This window comes from Phaseolus vulgaris, chromosome 2 (assembly GCF_051622355.1).
Source record: "Phaseolus vulgaris cultivar YP4 chromosome 2, ASM5162235v1, whole genome shotgun sequence".
Lineage (NCBI taxonomy): Eukaryota > Viridiplantae > Streptophyta > Magnoliopsida > Fabales > Fabaceae > Phaseolus > Phaseolus vulgaris.
This window is the reverse complement of record NC_143499.1, coordinates 27,221,595-27,244,941: the sequence shown is the minus strand read 5'-3', so window position 1 is coordinate 27,244,941 and position 23,347 is coordinate 27,221,595. Positions and strand designations below refer to the sequence as shown.

The window sequence follows — 23,347 nt, the reverse complement described above, 5'->3', positions numbered from 1 at the left end:
AAGTATGTTTGTAGGACTTTTATTTTGTTTTACAACGTAAATGGAGAATGAACTTGTTGAGACTGTGTATTGTAATTTGGAAGACAGCGATAATAAATTCACTTTGATATGAATGAAACATGTGACTATGTATACGATATTATTGTGGAAAAAATAAAACTTGTTCTGCTCTTCCCATTTTCTTCTCATCTGTTTATGGTTTTTATGTTGCATGCTTCTGCTGTTATTAATAAAAATCTTTATAATACGACATTCAATTTTAAATTATCATAGAGTACTAATGTAATACTACCCAGCATTAATACAACACATTGTATTTTCTCTGTTAAGGAATTCCAATTCATGTATAGTAGCAGATCATATGCTTTCTGTAGAATTCAAAAACTTCCATTTTTTCACATGAATTCACTTGATATTACACAACAACAAAAGAAAAAGTAGATATACGAGAGATACCTGATACAATTGATGCCATATAAAGAATGGTATCTATATGAAAATTTTCTATATAATTAACTTAACAAAATCAGATTATTGAGTTACCAATTTTCCATCTGATAAATGAAATTGACCGATTCTAGACTTAAATTATAGAATGAATCAATATTTTGTAGAGGATGGCTCTGAAGTCGTTCCCTTAACTTCTGCTTCTGGATTTACGATTCTACCACTCCAGAGGTTCCAGAGTTTGTCATCTTGAACCTGTGTTGGATGAATGCCATAGCTTTTTCTGGCATATCAAAACCTTCTCTTTGTCAACTCCATACTCAGTCTTTTCTTTGAGACATATCCATCGCATGCCCTTCCCCACAGTAGCAACAGCATCCACAAAATAAGTGGACTCTCGAATGATAACATGGCCACCAGGTCTTAAAATTCGGTCCATCTCCAACAACACATACTTCATTTCACATCTGTTAAGTAACAACTATTGTCAGAAACATATTCAATAATCGAAGTTTAGAGTGAGTCCATATTTGAGTTACTAATGAGAGTAAACAAGTTTACATATTCACCTGTGGTTTTCTGCACAGAAGAATCCATCAAGATGAAGGAGGTCATAGGTTCGAGGATAGCAGGAAAGTGAAGAGATTGATACTTACTTTTCTGTTTTAAACTGATCTTCTTCTCTATTAAATTAAAAAAATTAAAGATATTTGTTGTGTCTTCTTTCACTAGGTTTTCTTTTGCACACATAATCTCGCTCTCGAATACAATAACAAGATTCAGATGGTTGAACCCACCAAAAACCTCCAGAGTCATTTGATGGGAACCAAGGGTTGAAACATCATCACTTCTACCATCAGATGATATTGTTGTACGAATGATATATTGTTTGGGATATTAAAAAAGTTATTCAAACTGCATCAATCCAAGTAGTTTGGCATAGTGATAAGTGCCTAATTTCAGTAATATTTCATATTAAAATATAGGCACTTATGAGGATTTATTGTTAATTTACATATAAAATAATCCTTAATTTATGAATTTATACATTTTTACATTTTTTATGAGCTTTATTTGAATAAGATCACTTTATTCTCAAATTTGGTATTAATTGCAGATTTCTAGGAAGGATTGAAGATTTGGAGTAAAGGAGAATAATTTGAGCTAAAAAGAGAAAGCTGGAAGGTCCTAGAATGGAAAAAGATGCAAAGAAAGATTGAGCCTTTTTTCAAGTTTTATCATTTAGTCCATTAGACAGAAAGCAACCTAACCCTAGAAAACTAGTATAAATAGAGGGTTAGAGGCTCAACCCTAGTGTGCCAGATTGAGAGGAAAATACCATAGAGTGAATTGTAACTCAATTGGGAGAAATTGAAGGTGCTAGAAGTATACGTGGCTAATTCTACCCTTTGGAATTGGGAGTAATCTGCTCAAACTCTTATGTATTGAGGAGGTGATATCTTATATATTAATATTCCGTTCTTGATTGATTATTGGTATTGTTGTTTTACTTTTAATTTTCCGTGACAAATTGAGAATCTTAAATCTGACCGGGACATATTTTTAGGGTTTGGACCTAAACAACAATACTCTCATACAGGCACAAAGAGAAAAAATAGGACGATTCATTCATTTCGTTGGCCAATCGAGGAATCTCCGACGACTTCTTCTCTCAAATTTGTTCTAGCACCCACCAATACTTTAGTGAGCAAAGAAAGTTTAACCACCACCACAAACAAATTCTTTAATATTATTATGATTTAGTAATACTAGTAATATAGTAATATTAGTAATACTAGTAATAGTAGTAATACTGCTAATACTAGTAATACTAATAATAGTAGTAATAATAGTATTATTATAATACTAATAATAGTAGTAATACTAGTAATACTACTAACACTACAAAAAAAATGTATATTGTGGTGGTTATTTTTGTATAAACTGGCATTTATAACCGTCACAATATACGGTTGTGGCAGTTTCCCAAACCGCCATAGAACTGGCCGCCACAAAGTTTAATGTGGCAGTTTTACGCTACCCGCCGCAACACCCGCCACTTTAAACATAGTGTAAATAGTGGTGGTTTTCTGGAAGATTAAGGGACTTCCTTCAGCTCATGTCACAGCTTGGAGGGCAATTAAGAATAAATTTACTTTTAAAGCAAATCTAGAGAGAAGAGGGATGGGGGTCGAGAGTAATCTTTGCAGTTTGTGTAGATAGTCAAAGGAGTCAACAGGACATTTGTTTTTTGGATATAGAGTCGCTTGGCTGTTTGGAATCTTTGCTATGAATGGCTAGGAGTTAGATCAGTTGACCTTATGGTTCCGGGTCTACACTTTTAACATTTTAAAATTCTGGATGTGTCCAGTTCAGTGAATCTTATTATGGGTAACATTTGGATAGTGTTGGTTAGCGAGATTTGGAGACACAGGAATAATTGCTTATTTAAATGTGGAGTGGTTAACCACACTGGTGTTTCTTCCTAGCACAGGTAAAGGTCTGGTCATGGATCTCTTTTAATTACGGTCAACGAGTTTCTTGTTCTCTGACTAGTGTCTAGAACCTTTGGTATGCATGAATTCAATTTAAAATCTAAAAGGGTTGATCCTTGTTCTTTTTGTTTTTTAGTGGCAGGGTTGGGTCAGATAATAGGAGGTCTCATTTTGGATTAGTGTGTTTTAGGAAAGGTATTTTTGAATATTTCTTTTCTGTATTAAGGGTTGAACCATCCCTGAAATTGTCCTTTTAATTTATTGCTTCTTGCCAATAAAAAACAACAACTAATGGTATACATAATTAAAGGAATGAACTACTTCTAAATAAGTCAAACAAATGCTCTCACTGTAGGGACGAAGGTCACAATAGAGCAAATTGTCCCACTACAAGAAAATGTGATATTAACCGCGTAAAACTTGTGTTGGCCAAGAGTGGATGCGAGTTGCGTCGACCAAACTCACGCAAATTCATCGCAAAAAGATGTTGCGGGGGGCAGCCGACGCATGGAGGACGTGAAAAGAAAGTGAAAAAAAGAAATTGTGTCAGCCAGACCGACGCATGAGACAGAAATAATTTGATTATGCGTTCACCATAACTTTCATTACATATCCAAAAAAAATATTATTTGATTCATCGGTCAGGCCGACACATTGATATCACCTTTTAAATTTCTTTAAATTTTTTTATTATGTGTATAGATTTATTTATTTTAAATTTATTGAATTGTAATATTGTAATAAATATATTAGTTTTGAAAAAATTATTTCATAGTGAAATTTAAATTTTGATATAAGTTAATTAAATTAAATTTATTAGTTGATTAAAGTGTTTAATATTAAAAAAAATTATTTGAAAAAGTTAAGAAATAATAGAAAAAAGAGAAAAATAATAATCGAGTAAAGAAAAAAAATACTTATTTAACTTTTACTAATGACATATAAAATATAAAATACATATAAATTTTGGGATATAAATTTGACATGAAGTAATTAATGTAAAATTTAATAGATTTATTTAAAAATAAAGAAGAAATTTTTTTTGAAAGTAAACTTAAGAAAAGAAAAAATCAAGGTAAACCTTTGATTGGTAACTTTAACAACAATTTATTTAAAAGAACAATTGTAAGTAAACCTTTGAGTCTCATAACATCTGTAATATATAAAAGAACAATTTATTTTGAAATCAAGATTTTCATTTGATATCCATTGTGGTTCAAAAGAATTGACTTCTAAATAATGAAACATAAGGTTATTTTTAAGATTTATCCGCAAAATATATAATACAAACATAAAAAGTGAGTGTGAGTGAGTAATTTATTTTTAATTGTTAGATTACTACAATATCTAAATTGTCCCAAACTTTACCAAATGTTCTATAAGTGCAAATTGAATATATAACAAATTTATTCTTTAATTATTGGACCTCATTTCCATTTTCTTATGGAGGAACATGTGACTAATCGAGGACACAGGTGTGTTCTAAAACCAACCATTTAGTACATAGCATGCTATAAATGAATTTTTTAATGTAAATAAAGTAATAGTAATAAAAAAAAAAGTGAGTTAATACAGTTCTCCAATGCAGTGAATAACAAATTTACAAATTTATAGATTTTGTTTCTTTTATTGTAGTGATTTTACTAGGCTTAGTTCTTAAATATGAGATTATAGAGAATTTGAACTAAGCATATTTTTTTTTTCAAATTTCAAGAAGAAATAAAACTGGATATGTTTTGATCTTAGGTAATTAATATTTACCATGTGTGTGAATTCAATCAATGAGCACTTATAAACAATTTCATATATTTTTCCAAAGCATTTCTATATTATACTCTCAATCAAGTTTTCTTTTCGAAGAACAATAAATGAAGAAGAATCAATTTCTTTCCCAACAATAACAAATTTAACATTGAATGTTGTTATAACATTGAATATCTTTCCAATCCAATGTTTAGTTTAATTTTAATTTATTTTTTATATGAATTAAATTATTTTGTTTAAAGTTCTATTTTCATTTATTAAGATTTAATTAATTGCTCAAAATATTATGAAAATGGTGAATTAAATATCTATTAAATTTGGTTGATTTATTTATTTGGAAAGAATTTATAAAAATATAAATTTATGTGTAATATTTATTAATTATATTTGTAATGAAAGTTAAAAATTTAATCACAAAATCATAGAACCGACGTAAATTAGAAGTTTGTTTCCTTTTACATCAATCACGACTGACATGAAGTAGGTTTCCACTTTCGCATGGTGCAAAATCTTGAATATATAGCGAAATTTTACTCTTCTATACTACTTTGTCCCAAATTAAAAGCCTAAATATAAATTTCTTTCTCTCACTTCACTCTAGAGATCCCAAGCCTACCTACTCCATCGTAGTCCTGTAGATGGTCTTCTTTGCATTCTACTCTTTGTTTTTTTATAATTTATTATTAAGTCTGCGTTGCTGCAACATGTGACTCCCACCTTCTGCTCCAACTTCCACTTAATTGACGAAAGGTAATTTTAAAAATTTAATTTTTTTTTTTAGATTTGATTATTTATTTTTTATGTTTATGTTGTTTTTTATTTTATTTGAATGGTGAATGGTTTATTTTTATTGTTTGGTTTATTTTATCCGGTTTATGTTGTTTATGATTTTAGGTTTATGTTGTTTATGATTTTATCTGAATGATGAATGTTTTATTTCATTCTGTCTATGATTTTATTTGAATGGTTGGTTTATTTTATTCTTTGCGGGAGAAAAAAGAAATACGGGAAAAATATTTTTTTTTATTTTCCATTTTTTTTCACAGACTCACACAAAAACTTTTTTTTTAACATAATTTGCTTTAACTAAGCCAACGTAATATCTGATTTTACATTTTTTATTTATTTTTTTTCTCCACATCACCAATGCATAATAGGATATATGAACCATTTGCTTCCGCTGGCAGAAGTAAAATAGACTTTGCTTTCACACTTTTTCCGTCATCTCTGTGACCGACGCAAATCCGACTTTTTTTTTTCTCCACTTTTAGTCGTTTGCTTCCCAAATTGGTAGGAAAAAAAAGCAGTTTTTGTTGTAGTGTCCGGTTAACGTTCTCTATTAGTTCTAGATTAAAATTTCTGATTTAATTTTAGCATTTCAAATTTAGTGTTTTACTCGTTTAATTTCTATTATGAATTAATTTTTTTTTTAAATAATTAACTTATATTATTTTATATTATTGAAGTATCACATAATTAATTTTATTAAGAATTTAAAATAATTTTAATGTATTTAATATTTTAACTATATATAATAAAAAATTATTTTCTAAAAATTCAACTATTCTTTAATTATATATAATATTTTTTATTAAAAGTTATTCATTTTAAAAAAAATATATAATTTTTTTTAAATATATATAAAAAAATATAAATAGAAAATTCACTACAAGAAAATCATTAAATAAAAACTAATTTTAGAGAGAAAAAATAATTAGTTACTATATTGATTAAACTAGAGATCATTCTAAAGACTAAAAAAATTATTAGTTTCTAAATTAGTTTCAATTATTAATAAATAGTTTCTAAATTTGTATATAATTAGTTATCAATGTTTTAACTACAAATTATTTAGATTCTAAAATCCAATTATTTTAGACATTATAAATTATCTCTAAAATTATAAATTGTAAATTTAATTTTAGTTATTTAAAATTATTTTTCTTCTATTTCTCAAATAAATAATGCTAGGAGATTATTTTTTTGGCTAACTTTATTTGTTTTCCTTGTGATTTCATACGTGAGTATCTGATGAAAAAAATATATTATCATAATTAGTGTAATTTCTTATAAGTGTTTTAGGTGTTTATGCTAGGTTTTTGCATATTTTTAAAGATTCAATGCAATGTTACATTATTCTTTCATTTTAGAGTTTTTTAAAAATAAACTATTTGGCTAAGTGAGGGTGTAACATTTGAGTGATGAAGAGTCAATCTTAATTCTCTCCTCTATTAATGTATTTCTTTAGATAATGCTCAAATAATATCTTATCACTCAAGAAATTTAAACAACCTAATCATAACCCAAATAGTATTTCCCTAGTTATCTTCAAATGTCTCCTTTATAATTTATTTATCCATAGATAATTTAAATATTAATGTAGAGGATTCAACCAAATTTTAGTTTGGATTATGTGAGTCAAATAGATAAGGGTATTCAGTGATGAAATCAGACAGAGATTTATAATATCAAGTAAGTTAGTGAAGGAATCCTCGATAATGAAACATGTTTCATAAGAAATTTTTAAATGTAATGTATAGCATAAATGGTAAATCATTAAACTAACCAAGTCTTATATGTATTATATGAGATGTTTGCCTATAAGTTTTAACTTGATATTAACCTTCTAGGAACAACCAATTGTTATATGTTTTATGTAGTTTCTAATATTTTAATTTAATAGTTTTCTTATTTTGATGTTTTGTGATATGTTTTAATACAAGAGTAAATAATTTTATAAGAATAATAGTTACACAGAACCTGTATAATATAGTTTTTGCTCTTTTTATGTATTTAAATACGAAACTGTATGAGCATTTGAAATTTGTATTTTTATTTAACACACGTAAGTACTTGTATTTTCCATCTATGTAATCGCCACTTGATTTTAAACTCTGTCCATGTAATTACCATTTATTACTCTATAAAGATTATATGAACTCTCTTTATTATTTATTTCAAAAACAAGATGCTTAGTTTTTAAGAATATTTTAATAAAAATGCTCGGGTATAACTTTATTTATAACACAAAACTAAGTTAAATTTAAGTTGATCAAACAAACTCTATTTTTTTGTTAAACATTTACATAATAAAATAGTATAAAAGTTTAAAATTTATTTATATTGTTTATATATTGAGCGAGTTACAGTCAGTTCAGTCTAGCTGAAGGTCCTATTGAGAAGGGGAGGATAGGAGTCTTCTTCAGCCTTTGTGGGAGTTGCTGGGGACAGGAGAGGTGGGGTTCAGCCGAAGCTAGAGCTGGGAAGGGCGGCTGGGTGGATTTCAATAGTAAAGCCGTCAAACAAGGTCTGGGGCTTGAGTTCCAAGGTCCACTTCATGTGGGTCTCCTTCACTTGACTATTTATTATTTATATATTGTTACAGATATTAAATAAGTATAGTTTTTGTTGAATGTTCTAGACAAATTATTCTTGGCGTGCAATAAGAAGGATTGCATCATCAAACATTTATATACTTTTCATTGTAATGAGGTAAAGTTCAAAATAAGATATACTTTGCTTATGTAATCATTTATATTATTCACTCATATTCCATAATCATCACCTTTCCTTCATTCAAACTCTCCTTCCTCCCAATGGCCGACGCTTTGCTGGGAATTGTGTTTCAAAACTTGCAATCTGTTGTTAAAGACCAACTTGCAACTTATTGGGGTGTTGATCAACACACTCAAAAGCTTTCCAGCCATCTCACCGCAATTTGTGCTGTCCTCAGAGACGCTGAGAGAAAGATAATAACAAGTCATGCTGTGAAGGATTGGCTACAGAAACTCACAGATGCAGCATACGTGCTTGATGATATCTTGGATGAATGTTCACTTCAATCAAAAAAAGTGCACTCTGATGACGGACGAAGTTCATGCTTGGCCCGTGTGCATCCCAAGGACATTCTCTTTCGTTTCCATATTGGAAAGAGGATGAGAGACATCACCCAAAGATTTCACGATATTAATGAAGAAAGAAGAATGTTTGAGTTACGTGATCTTGGAACAGAGAAGCAAGCTAGGAATGATGATGATGATGATTGGCGCCAAACTATCTCTGTGATTACCGAACCCATATTCTGTGGCAGAGACCAGGATCGAGATAAAATTGTGAAGTTTCTCCTCGAAGATGCTAGTGAAAGTGAAGACCTCTCCATCTATCCAATAGTTGGTATGGGTGGACTTGGCAAAACAACTCTTGCCAAACAGGTCTTCCATGATCCCATGGTATGCAAACATTTTGACTTGACAATTTGGGTGTACGTTTCTGTTGACTTCAATGTGAAGGCAATACTGCAATCCATTCTAGAACATGTCACTGGTCAAAACCCCAATCTCCATACTTTAGAAGCAATGCAGAAAAAGGTTGAAGAAGTGTTGCAGAGCAAGAGGTATTTACTTGTTCTCGATGATGTGTGGAATGAAGACCAAGAGAAATGGACAAATTTGAAAGGGATGTTGCAGTGTGCAAGGGGAGCAAAAGGAGCTGCTGCTTTGGTGACAACTCGACTCGAGGAAGTTGTTTCAACCATGGAGACGCATGGTGCTTACCATTTGAAAGAATTATCAGGAGACGACAGTTGGTCATTGTTCACAAGCCATGCGTTTGGACCGAACAGAGAAGAGAGGGAAGAGCTTGTGGTAATCGGCAAAGAGATAGTAAAAAAATGCGTTGGTTCGCCGCTTGCAATCAAAACACTGGGAAGCCTATTGCGTAATAAAAGTGAGGTAACACAATGGGAAAATGTAAAGGAAAGTGAGATTTGGGATTTACAGGAGAAAAGTAGTTCTATGACAGTTAAGGAAAATTCTATCATGCGTGCTTTGAAAGTAAGCTATTTTAATTTGGAATTGTCGTTGAGGAGATGCTTTTCTTTCTGTGCAATCTTCCCCAAAGGTTTTGAAATAGACAAGGAAGAACTAATTCATCTCTGGATGACTAATGAATTTATTAAATCTGAAGGAAATATAGAAGTGGAGGACGTCGGCAATAATGTGTGGAGAAAATTATACCACAGATCATTCTTTCAAGAAGGAAAGTCTGATAAGCTTGGTATAATTACAAGTTTCAAGATGCATGACTTATTTTATGATCTTGCCAAGTCTATCATGGGTGAAGAATGTCTGATTATTGAGAAAGGAAGGTTGACTCAGTTGTCAACTAGAGTTCACCATTTGCACGTGTTAAATTCTGATGTCTCTGTCGATATGGCTGCTTTTAAGAAAGTTGAGTCCCTACGGACTTTTCTCGATTTTGGTAATATTGGTCAGTTGCCATCAAACCACTATCTAAGAGCATTACACACAACATCTTCTCTGTTGTCTTCACTGAATGATTTAGCACATTTGAGATACTTGAGTTTGAAAACGGGTTCGACAGCAAACTTAAATAACTTAAAGTTGCCGAAATTGCAAATATTGAAATTGCAATATCTCAGTCAACTTAGGCTACCCAAAGAATTGACACAATTACAGGATCTAAGACATATTGTGATTGATAACTGTGATGTAGAAGAGATGCCTCCGAATATTAGCAAGTTAAGGAATCTAAGAACATTGAGCACTTTCGTTGTGGGATCAAAGACAGGGTGTGGGTTAGCAGAGTTGCATGGCTTAAAGCTGGGAGGCACGCTGAGAATAGAAGGCCTTGAGAACGTCCCAAGTGAATGGGATGCTAAACAAGGAAATTTGATTGGTAAGAAAGACTTGAATATCCTACACTTGTCATGGGGTGGTAGTGCTAATTCAGAAGGAAGTAATGTTAACGTTGAGAGAGTACTGGAAGCCCTACAACCTCCCTCAACTCTGAAGAGTTTTGGGATGAATGGATATCAGGGAAGGCAGTTACCCAGTTGGATGAGAAGTCTTGTAGTTCTGAGAGACTTGGTGGAAGTTATACTCTTCGACTGTGAATACTGTGAGTTTCCTCCACTTGGTAAACTACCACAGTTGAAAAGGCTAGAAGTGCGTGGAATGAAAAATGTGAAGTGGATAGATGGTGAGTCGTATGATGGTGTGGAGGAGAAGGCATTTCCATCGTTGGAGAAATTGAGTTTGGAGAATTTACCAAAGTTGGAGAGGATGTTGAGGCAAGAAGGAGCAGAGATGCTCCCTCGTCTTTCTCAATTAACAATTGTTGGCGTCTCCAACCTTAAATTTCCACGTCTTCCTTCTGTTGAGAAGGTATCTATTTGCGAAGCGGCTTCCATCATGGAAGGGGTTGTGGAGAATATGCCTTGTCTGAAGGCCTTGGAGATTGAAATGATTAAAGAACAGGTGGTATTACCCGACCAACTCAGCGGGTTGGGTGCACTACAGGAACTAGGCATTGGACTTTGGTATAATCTGGAGTATTTTTCGGAACATGTGTTGGAAGGTCTGAGCTCTCTTAAAAGTTTGAGTATTTCCAACTGTGAGAAATTAAAATCATTATCTAAAGGTGTGCGACATTTGACATGTCTTGGGCGTTTGAGTATCAACAATTGTCCAAAGCTGGTGGCTCTAACAAGCAATATAAGCCAACTAACTGCCCTTCGGACTGTTACAATTGTGGATTGCTCCACATTACCCTATGGCTTACAATGTGTCCCCTCCCTACTATCTTTGGATTTAATGGGTTGCATGTCTACTTCATTGCCAGACTGGCTGGGAGACATGACTTCTCTTAAAAAATTAGAGATTTTGTTCTGTTGGGAGTTGAGGTCATTACCGAGTAGCATTAAACGCCTCACCAACTTGTCTTCTTTAATTATACTCGAATGTCCTTATCTGGAGAAGCGGTGCAAAAGGGAAACGGGAGAGGATTGGCAATACATAAAGCACATTCCAGAAATAAAACTCGACTCCTACGCACTCTATGAGGAAAGGACTTCAAGATTTAGTGGTAAGTGAATGATTGTATCATTTTCTATAACTTCTGCTTACTGTGTGAGTTTGTGCATACATTAATGTTTGTAATTGCGTGCAGAAAGCATCTCGCGATCATCTCACTCATGGAACTGCTTCAAGCCTGCCATCAAAGTAGTAAGAAGGAATTCATTTTGATCGTATAGTTAATGAGTAAATGACTGATTCCACGTCCCACTACCTGAGCTAGATAAATTTATAAAATGCAGATTCAAATTTTCCTTATATTATTAATGTGGTTCACAAATGAGTTACTGTTTTCTTCAATTAACCACCTGTTAGCTTTGACTGATATTGGTGGATGAATGAATTGTATATATTGGTGCTGAGTTTAACACTGCCCTGTATGCTAGAATCTCTGTAAACATCAACTTGGCCTGCCTTCTACATATGTCTTTTATTTTTTTTATGATCCTTGAAGTGCCTGTAAGCAAAGGTGCTTTCATGATGTACATCTTTTACTACCAAAATGGGATTAGATTCTACCAATCATTCATCCATTGCTATCCTAAAGTCAGGATTTCTAACTACTGTAGGATTTAATGCACAATCTCATATCTAAAATTCCTCTGCTGTGATCCTGCTGTTTATATTTCACACTTTCATGAACTATACTCAAATAAGATTAAGGTGCCTTAAACACCAAAATCTCTAGCACTTCATAGAGAAAAGTCCCTTTGCTCCATGTTTTTTCGCTTCACACTCATCATGCATCATATCCAAAACTCCATGCAATGAAACAACCATTTCAGCCATTCACACCTCTTTTTTCGAAGTTGTTCAAAAAATTTGAACCCTTCATCGTATTTTTCCTTCATAGTTTGCGTTATGACCTTGTGTTAAGTAGATAACACCGTCTATATGTTCCATACATGTATAAGTATTTTATCTTATAAGTGAGCTTTGAATTTGAGTACATTCAACTTGAGGAATGAAAGTAGAGTAACTATTCAACAATTAAATATATTGAGTAAAACTTGAATTGATCTGTTGAGCTTGAGTTGAGGATTTTGAATCTTCGTCAAGTTTACATAGACTTTTGGGTTGACAACCTTGGTTCTGATAGAACAAACACATATATAAGCTAAACAAAATATAATGAGAACATAATAATAATGGAAACTATGCCTATTTTTATAACATGACAACCAGATATCAATTTAACCACATCATGTAAAAGAAGACTACCATATATAAAGATTGAAACAAGGATAAAATAAAAAATTTAGGAGAGGAACTAAATCATAAATGATTCTAGAACTATTATCTGAACAAGAGAGCATGAGTTGAAACCATAATGCCCTACCTACCAAGCTATTAGGGTAAGGAGTATTAATAAGCCCAAAAAGTGAATGCCAGAATAAAAACAGAATAAGGGGCAGCACCAGACTTGTAGAGTTTTAGTTTATAGTTTCTTTAAACAAAACAATTTAATGAACTCCAGTTTACTTTAAAACAGTTGAATCAAATTTGACATCTTATAATGTCTAAATATAACAATCCAGATTTGTTAAGTAAATATAGTATAATACAAGAGGAGGAACTAAATTCAATGTTTTCTGAAGAACAAGTAGATAAGGAGAAGAGTATGAACACTGACCTTCCTATGATGGCTCTCAGTACTATTCTAAAAAATACAAACAGTTTTTCTGACGAACAAAATTTGTATGGTATATTACCAGATGGAAGACAAATTGCTGTTAAAAGGCTTTGAAAAACATCAGTTCAAGGAGGGAGGAATTCAAGAATGAAGTAATATTGATTGAGAAATTGCAGCATTGCAACCTTGTGAGACTGTTGGCTGGCTGCATTGTGCAAAATGAAAAGCTGTTATTCTATGAGTACATGACAAATTCAAGCCTTCTTTTCTACCTGTTTGGTATGACTCCAAAACAATGATCCAGTTGTTCATTACGAGCGTCGGCAGCAGAATACAGAATTTTGGCCCAATTTAGGCTCCAAAACTTTTAAAAGTTTATCAGTGTTAGTAATTCAAAAACTTAGGGTCTAATTTACAAAATGGAATGAGATCAACTAGGTATTGTGATTTCCTTGCTATTCTTTCAATTCTTACATGGACATGCCTCTATGAGATGAGGAACTTTTGGAATACTCAGTTAAAGAAAAGTTGATTCATATGGGTTTTTTTTATACAATGACTCACCAACCTTTCCGGCTTCCCACATTTGCTGGCTTTAGCCAACATGACAGACCTTATGGATCATCAATCACCCAATAAAGAAACAATCAAATTCAGTCAAACCATTTTTTACAGAACCACTCTAAAAATTTAATTAATGAAATTAACATTTTAATCTTTTCAAATCTGACAAAAATATACAATAATTCCTAGTACAAAAACACAAGAACATCCATTCAGATCATCAAAACAAAATCAAGCAATCTGAAATGCCCTTGAATAATAAACATAAGTTCAGTGACTAAACTTAAAACTTAACAATACACATAGACTTCAAGTATCAAATAAACTTAATATAAGGTTGCAACCAACAACAAATTTTAGCCTACCAGAGAAACAACACCATCCCATCATCTCAATTACCTATTCCTTTACCTTTTCTCTACCCTCTAATCTATGCTTCTATCTATGTGCAATACCCTTATTTATCTCTTTCACCCAAAAAAAAAATCTCATCTTCATCTCTCGTATTTCAAAACAACCAAAAATTTCACCAAGGTATGTGGGTTTTTCAGGTTTGTTTGTCTCTGTTCAAGTTTCACACATACAAATAGGAAAGCCAAAACCTTCTTACCTCTTAACCTCTTCTCTCTTTCTTGGCCTTCTCTTTTTCTTTCATTCATTTTACAAAACAAGGCAAATTCTTCCTGCACCATATCAATTTGAAGTTGGATCCTATCATCTTTCTAACATTTCTAAAATTATCTTCTGGATTTGAAAATCTGAAATTAAAAAAACATAATTTAAAAAAAATCTAAAATACAAAAAATACATTTTGTAAAAATATTTCAGAACATAAAATCTGAAAATGCATTTTGAAAAAAAAAATCTAAAATTCATAAATATGTTCCAGAAATTCAAATCTCCAAAATGTATTTCAGAAAAAAAATTCCCAAAGTAATTTTTTTATCTACACCTTCCTTTCCTTTAAAGTTATTTTCTTTATTTTGCAAAGACATTTTTATCATTTTAATGACAAATCGGGGGCAGAAATTGATCCGGGCAGGAAGAATTTGCCACAAAACAAATGTCATACCCTTTGTAGAGTGTTTCTTCCTACACTTCCATATATTCTTTTCTCACAAAACATGAAAATATATTTTTATCCCTCCCGTGCTATCCCCATAAAGTAGCTTCCGGATTATGTAATTCAGAAAGTAATCATGTGTTTGAAAAAAGGCTTTCAGATTATGTAATCCGAAAACTAATTACAAATTTAAAAAATGACTTCTGAATTACATAATCCAGAATATTATAAAAAAGTTTTTTTAGAAATACGAAAATTTTTGGAGGTGAGAGAAGAAGGTATGAAGGTGCAGGAAGAAACAGTCTCCATTGCAATACATGACTCAAAATAAGATCAGAACATACAATGCTTGCATGAATAAGTCTAACTAGAGTTGGACTTACGGCCCACTCATACGAAAGTAAATGTTCAAGACAGATTTTCCCTACATCTTCATTGCTCCTTCCACACCTCCATATAATTTTGAAATATCAAATATACCCTTATAATGTACTGGAATGATCCATCCAAACACTTTTTTTTTAATACCGGCCTGTGTAATCCGATAATTGAAACTGGATCCAAAATTGTATACCCAATTGTACCAACTGATTTCCTTTTATCATTTACAAACCGGTTAATATAATCCGGTATATAATCCTGAATTCAGTTTCAACTACCCTACAAGCTAATATTCAAATAAATAAAAAATTGAATTCTAGAATGGCCAATTCGTTCATAATACAAATATTTTCTTGCTTGTTTTTTCTGTTATAATTGCTATATGAACCCAACAATCACTAAGTCATTAGCTTGATTTATTTAAAAAACTTTAAATAGCTTTTCTATTCACTAATAAATTATCACATTTTATATTATTCTTTTATAAATATTTTGTTCCTAATGGTCTTTGATAAAAAAAAAAAGAATACTTATTATTAGCAATACGTCATCATTTAAAAAAAAGACTAATAATAAGTATATTTGTATACTTAGTCCTACCTTTTATTTATTTTGGTCTTTGATAAAAAAAAAAGAATACTTATTATTAGCAATACGTCATCATTTAAAAAAAAACTAATAATAAGTATATTTGTATACTTAGTCCTACCTTTTATTTATTTTGGTCTTTTATAAAAAATTATTTTATTTTGATTACTATTATTTGTTGACATCCTTTTAAATTATAACTTGTGTGAATTTTGGTTCTGTAAAACTTATGTTTAAAAGCTTTTAGATTGACTAAAGTAAAACTTATGTTTAAAAGTTTTTAGATTATCTAGAGATATTAAACCTTCTAGAGGTTCAAAAGAAGGTTCAAATGTTTGGTGGTTCAAATTGTCTATCTTAATCCCAACTTCTCATTAGATTGTTTATTGTTTTAGGTTGATTTATAGTATTAGTTGGTTTTTCCTGCATCTATAAAGTGCATGTGACTTAACAACTATTTGTGTGTTCCACTTTGAAAATTGGTTAAACAGTTTCATTTATATAAATAAGAACTTAAAAAAAAGTTATTTTTAACTTAGAGTCGAGAGTTTACTTTAAAATAAATTTTGTGTTTATTTTCATTATTAATAGATTTATAACTGTGAACATAATCTGAGTTTTAGTCGAAATATGTTGTTCCTGTATAAGCAAAAGAGGGCCTAGATAATAACTGAAACTGGTTGTAAAATTGTTGATGTGTCGGTTGCCTTCTTGCTCCTCACTTTAAGTCTCCTCCTTTAATTGTTGGTACTCAGTCGGGGTTGACCTGAAAAAGGTACTCTGACAATCAAGTAAGTACTATATGTAAAGAGTGTATAGTGAAAGCTGATTAAAGTGTACCTTACACTTACACCTTTGTAAAAGGTTTATTTATAGTGTTTAGTCATAGGCCCTTGTGTGATAGGCCAAATCAATCAAATATCAGTTACTAACTGATTTATAACATGATCCTTGATTTATAGGAAGGTATATTGGTATATTGGTATGTTGGCATATTGGTATATTGATGTCACCTGGATTTGGTAGGACATACATAATCATAATTCATAGGGAGTTCGCATAATTGTTATCGTTGTCATTTATTGAGTACCTTTAATATATATTAATGCGATCAGTCACCGAGATCGAGTGACATGTCTTGTCTAGTACCGATTGATACACTTGCCCTCCAGGTTCGAGAAACGTTTTATTTCATAAGATTCTAGATGTGATCGTTGGATGCTTCGAGGTATGAAGTGACTTTTTGTCCTTCTTTCATTTCTGACCGAATGACTTTAATGCTTTTGATCTTTTAGTAGTTGTTTGAATGCCTCTATTGACACTTGTATAGTTTTAACAATGTATGTCGAATGATCATTAGGATTAAGATCCTTTAGATTTTGCTCGGACTTTTGAATTGTTTTATAATTTTGAATGTTGAGCATATCCTTCTTGAATGAGATTATATTAATCTATACTAAATAAAAAATAATCTCGGTTATTTTTTTCTTCATAATATATATTTATTTTTCTTGCTTTTTCGTTACAATTATTGTGTAAAATCAATAATCACTAGGTCATTATTATTATTCATTTTATAAGTAAAAAAATTAATTAGCTTTTTTATTTACTAATAAATTATCACATTTTATATTTATTATTTTATAAATATTTTTGTTTTTAGTGGTCTTTGATAAAGTATTTTCTTACTTAATTTTTTATTATCTTTAATTAGTTATGTGATAGTACAATCCTAAGCAAGACTATTAATAAATATAATTTTATTTTTTATTTTTTATTTTTTATAAAAAAAATATTTTTATTTTGATTGCTATTATTTATTAACATTCTTTTAAATTATAAGTTGTCTAAAAATTTGGTTGACTAAAATCTTTATTCAAAAAATTTATACAACGTATATACACATTATTCATTTAGAGGTTAGAATCCCGTTCAAGATTGTATTTTATAATAAGACAATTTATTGTCTCATATTGGAGTTGGCATTTCTCTCTTCTAAATGAATAACTTAAGGTTCAACATATTTGTGACTTTCATTGACACGTTTTGAATAGAAAAGAAAAGGATAGAATGTTGCATTGTTTCAAAGATTAATTTACTAATGGGTTATGGGTTTGCTTGATGACAACTTATTATTCAGCTTCAGCTACAACAAGAAGGAATTCCATCATTAAGGTGATATAATTTTTTTTAAGATGTTAATCTACTTTTTAATACATTTATATACTTTTCATTCTACTTTGGTAAACATAAAATATATATATATATATATATATATATATATTTATATTTATATATTTCTTTATGTTGTTTTTACTATTTTAATTTAAAATTTTATTTATTTTAATGTTTTGTGATATGTTTTAATATAAGAGTATTTATCAAATCAGTCAAGTTTATACTCTTTTATATATCATAAAATATATCATGAGATATCATTATCTCGTGATAAAATCTCCAACATAATTTAATTTTATAAAAACAATACTTACACAGAACCTAGAACCTATTAGTATAGTTTTTTTTTCTCTTTTATGTATTTAAATACGAAATTATATGAGCATTCACAATTTGTACTCATATTTAACTTAATTATATATATATATATATATATATATATATATTTGCATCGACTAAAAAATAAAGATACCTAAGTACTTATATTTTTCATCACCATTATGTTAAACTCTCTGTCCATGTAATTACCATCTACTACTCTGTTAAGATTATATGAACATTTTTTTCAACAATATTTCTTCATTCTCAACACGGAAGCATATGTTATAAAACAGTATTACTTTTGTTAAATTAATCATTTTTAATGTTACACATTCAAGTAAAATTTTATAATAGTATTGTTGCAGCTACATTTAATCAATAAATACGATTTATATCGTATAAGATATTTTAATTTTTTTTTCAAACAAAAAAGGACTTATATCACATAAAATATGTCACATATTTTTCTCAAATCAAGTTTCGATTTCTTTTATTATATGCCTTTTTATATTTAACATTCATAAGAAATAAATATGTTTATTTATAAATTATATTTAAGATATATGATAAAAAAAATATATATATTATAAAATTACTTTTAATTATACATAACTTTCACTTTTTCACAAAGAGTTATTTAAATACACAATATAGTTTGAACTGTTGTTAAGTTACATTTGTTTTTGTTATTGTCAACTTAAAAGTTTAAATATTTGTAATTTCATTGAAAAATGTATTAGGGTATTATCATCTTGGGAGGAAGTGAGGAAAGAGATAGAATATTACATTGTTTCAAAGATTGATTTGGAATCTTTTCAACTATCCTAATTGGTTATAGTTTCTGTAATGAATTCAATATATTTTGGGATCACAAATTATTCTTGACGTGCAATAAGAAGGATTGCATAGCGTTGGAATTTTATTTTAAAATGTTCATCTACTTTTATTCTCTCTTTTTTTCACAGTATGAATATATTTATATACTTTTCATTGTAATCAGGTAAACTTCAAAATAAGATATACTTTGCTTATGTAATGACTATAGTCGTGTAAATGATGCATAATTATCTTCCTAACATTCTGCCCAAGTTAGTTAAATTATATAAGAAATTCTTTCTAACCAAAATATTATTCACTTCTCGTTACCTCTCTTCTCCATAATCATCACCAACCTTCCTTCATTCAAACTCTCCTTCCTTCCAATGGCTGAAGCTTTGCTGGGAATTGTGTTTCAAAACTTGCAATCTGTTGTTCAAGACCAACTTGCAACTTATTGGGGTGTTGATCAACACACTCAAAAGCTTTCCAGCCATCTCACCCGCAATCCGTGCTGTCCTCGTAGACGCTGAGAAAAGGCAAATAACAAGCCATTCCGTGAAGGATTGGCTGCAGAAACTCACAGATGCAGCATATGTGCTTGATGATATCTTGGATGAATGTTCACTTCAATCCAAAAAGGTGCACTCTGATGACGGACAAAGTTCATGCTTGGCCCGTGTGCATCCCAAGGACATTCTCTTTCGTTTTCATATTGGAAAGAGGATGAAAGACATCACTCAAAGATTTCATGACATTCATGAAGAAAGGCTCAAGTTTGAATTACGTGTGGGTGTCACAGAGAAGCAAGCAGTGGATGATGATGATGATTGCAAATATTGAAACTGGAAAATTGTCATGAACTTTATGGGTTTCCTAAAGACTCAACACAATTACAGGATTTGAGGCATATTGTGATTAATAGGTGTTCTTCAATACCAGAGATGCCTCCTAATATTGGCAAGTTAAGGCATCTAAGAACATTGAGCCTTTTCACCGTGCGTTCAACACCGGGGTATGGGTTGGCAGAGTTACATGGCTTAAGGCTGGGAGGCAAGCTGCATATCAGAGGACTTGAGAATGTGGAAAGTGAAGGGGTTGCCAAAGGAGCAAATTTGATAAGCAAGAAGGAGTTGAATCGGCTATATTTGTCATGGGGTGGTAGTGCTAATTCAGAAGGTAGTAGCAGTAATGTTAATGTTGAGAGAGTACTGGAAGCCCTGGAACCTCCATCAACTCTGAAGAGTTTTGGGATGAATGGATATCAGGGAAGCCAGTTTCCCAGTTGGATGAGAAATGGTTCAGTTCTGAGAGACTTGGTGGAAGTTAAACTCTTGGACTGTGAAAACTGTGAGGAGCTTCCTCCACTTGGTAAACTACCACACTTGAAAAGACTAGACGTGCGTGGAATGAAAAATGTGAAGTGGAAAGATGGTGAGTGGTATGATGGTGTGAAGGAGAAGACATTTCCATCATTGGAGAAATTAAGTATTTGGTATTGTCCAGAGCTGATTCTACCAAACAATATGACCCAACTAACTAACCTTCGGATTTTCGTAATCGGGGGTTGCTCCACATTACCGTATGGCTTAAAATTTGTCTCCACCCTACAAACTTTGCATATAGACAGTTACACGTCTACTTCATTGCCGGACTGGCTGGGAGACTTGACTTCTCTTAAAACATTAGAGATTTGGAACTGTGGGGAGTTGAGGTCAGTACCGCTTAGCATTCAACACCTCCCCAACTTGTCTTCTTTTACTATAAAAGATTGTCCTCATCTGGACGATTGGTGCAACTGGAAAGGGAAGGATTTGAAATACGTACGTCACCTTCCAACACGAATAGTCAAGTACTTCCCATATGGAATGATTTCAGAATTTAGTGGTAAGTGAATGATTATTTCATTTTCTTTAATTTCTCCTTACTGTCTGAGTCTCTGCATACATTAATCTTCCTAATTGCGTAAAGAGAGCAACCGGCGATCATCTTGCTCATGGAACTGCTTCAAGCCTGCCATCAAACTAGTAAGCAATAATTTATTTGATCGTATAATTGATGAGAAAATCACTGATTTGATGTGCGAGTAGCCGAGGTATGTGTTACTCTTTTCTTCAATTAATCACCTGTTGCTGTTACTCTGTATAGCTTTCACTGATATAGGTCAATGAATTGTAGATATTGGTGCTCAGTTTAACACTGCCCTCTATGCTCCTCGGCCTACCTTCTATGGGATTACATTCTATCAATCATGTTCTTTTCTCAAAGTGGTGCAATTTTTTTATATTTTCAAAATGAGCAATTTTTTTATTTTATTTTTAAAATGGGTAAATCGTCAATCGCAAATGAAGATTTTGATAAAATAAAATAGTCAATCCCAATAGTGATTTTGAAAAAAATTAAAAATTGTATACAAAATTTTAACTAAAATCGTATTCACCATGTACGATTTTAATATTAAAATATAGTTTAACATATTAATTTTTTAAAAAAAATAAAAAATAAAAAATTGTATATATAAAATACGATTTCAACATCCTAAGTTTATATATAAAAATATATAAAATTAAAAAGAATTATATAATAAATATGTTTTAAATATTTTAATATATAATAATTTTAGTATATATGTTTTTAATATTTAAAATAGAAATAAAAATAATATAAAATTAGAAAAATTTAATTCATTATTATAAATTTATTTTATATATAATTAAATAAAATTAAATTTTAGTATTTAAAATAATAACAATAATAATAGAAAATTAGATAGATTTAATTTACTATTATAACTTTTTTTATATATAATTAAAGAAATTTATATTTTTATAAAAAAATTAACTAAATAAGTTTTCAGATTTTTTTTATTGTACATAAGAACTATTTTGATTTTTTAATAAAATTAATGATGTAATATTTTAATAATATAAAATAATATAAATTGATTATTTTTAAAAATGATTAAATTAAATTTAATTCATAATAAAAAATTAAGTTGGTAAAATTCTAAATTCGAAATGCTACAAATAAAGCAAAAACTTTAATTGAAAAAGTAAAATGAAGAACGTTAACCAAAAATTTAATTATCATAGAAAGCAGAAAAATAATACAAGAGTTTACATTCTACTATTGTCTATATGGACAATTTGTTCTATTGTGGCTTTCATTCCAACATTTTTTGGCTTATTTGGAATTATGTATACGATTAGTTGTTGGTCTGCCTAATTCCTTACGACGCATGTAGGGGTCCGAGATGAAATTCGGTCCCATATAAGTAGACCAATAATCTTCATTTTGAACTGGATGAAATTCAACTTCGTAAGCCTTCAAAATATACTGCAAACTATAAATAGGATCAACGAATGTTGTTAGTTGTAAATGGCATGCCGAACAAACAGCGATAACATGAGCACAAGGAAATCGGAGAGCTTGAAACTCCCCAGAATCACACCACTAGTCATTAAGTCTTACTGTGTATGGCATAGGTAGGCATTGTAGTTGGGCAGTGGATAGCTCTTGAACATCAAACTCTGGATTTTGTCTATTGTAGCTTTGGACATGACACATAGCCGATTGTTGTTCATTTTTCCGTAACAAGGCAATAATATCTTCTGGATATTGATGGCTAGCTCGTAACATACACTCTATCTTCGTCCCTCGTTCAACAAACCAAGATTTGGTTCTTTCAAAAGTTGTCATCCATGCTTTTTTATATGTTACAGAATAACCATAATGACTTTTAATTTTTGCGATTAAACTTTTCACAGGGATGGATGGGTTTGCTTTAATGGAATTGACCACTACAGTTGCAATTTGGTTGGAGTCCAAATTTACGTGATCATCAGAAAGAGTGGTCGATAAACATGTGTGGGGTGCTTCAATATTTTTTATCTCCCATGTATCACGGATTTTACTGAAGGATGCTCTAAGCCGCCATTGACATCCATTATTGTAGTCAATGCACCGGGCTACATATTGATCCGTTTTTGACTCCACGACAACAAATTTGAACCCTTCAGCTATGTGATATTGTTTGATGACAACCAATGTAGCCTCTTTATTAGGAAAAGTCATTCGTTCAGAAAGGTCATATTGAGATATTTGTCTAGATCGATTATTGAAATCACTTTTTTGGAGTGATGACATTGTGAAACCACCATCTTCGGGTAAATCATCAACATCGTCGTCTTCACTAAACTCATTAATAATATCTCTGATTACG

General features: G+C 30.9%; 2 protein-coding genes across 2 annotated transcripts; both read left to right on the top strand.

Moving 5' to 3' along the window:
• The first annotated feature begins 7,897 nt into the window (after positions 1-7,897).
• LOC137811160 (putative disease resistance protein RGA1) lies at positions 7,898-13,750 on the top strand. Its single transcript, XM_090298462.1, has 2 exons — positions 7,898-11,591; positions 11,676-13,750. The coding sequence occupies exons 1-2, from the start codon at positions 8,303-8,305 to the stop codon at positions 11,750-11,752; spliced, it is 3,366 nt and encodes a 1,121-aa protein (XP_090154588.1). The 5' UTR covers positions 7,898-8,302; the 3' UTR covers positions 11,753-13,750.
• Positions 13,751-19,450: 5,700 nt separating this feature from the next.
• LOC137809673 (putative disease resistance protein RGA4) lies at positions 19,451-21,499 on the top strand. The gene is given in 4 exon segments (XM_068610773.2): positions 19,451-19,628; positions 19,630-19,952; positions 19,955-21,012; positions 21,097-21,499. Coding segments are annotated over 4 exon segments (1,617 nt in total). The 5' UTR covers positions 19,451-19,511; the 3' UTR covers positions 21,216-21,499.
• The last annotated feature ends 1,848 nt before the right edge of the window (positions 21,500-23,347 follow it).

Coding starts and splice junctions, on each gene's coding strand:
- LOC137811160 (XM_090298462.1), top strand. CDS start 8,303: ATGGCCGACGCTTTGCTGGGAATTGTGTTTCAAAACTTGCAATCTGTT. Junction 11,592..11,675: donor AAGGACTTCAAGATTTAGTG/GTAAGTGAATGA, acceptor AATTGCGTGCAG/AAAGCATCTCGCGATCATCT.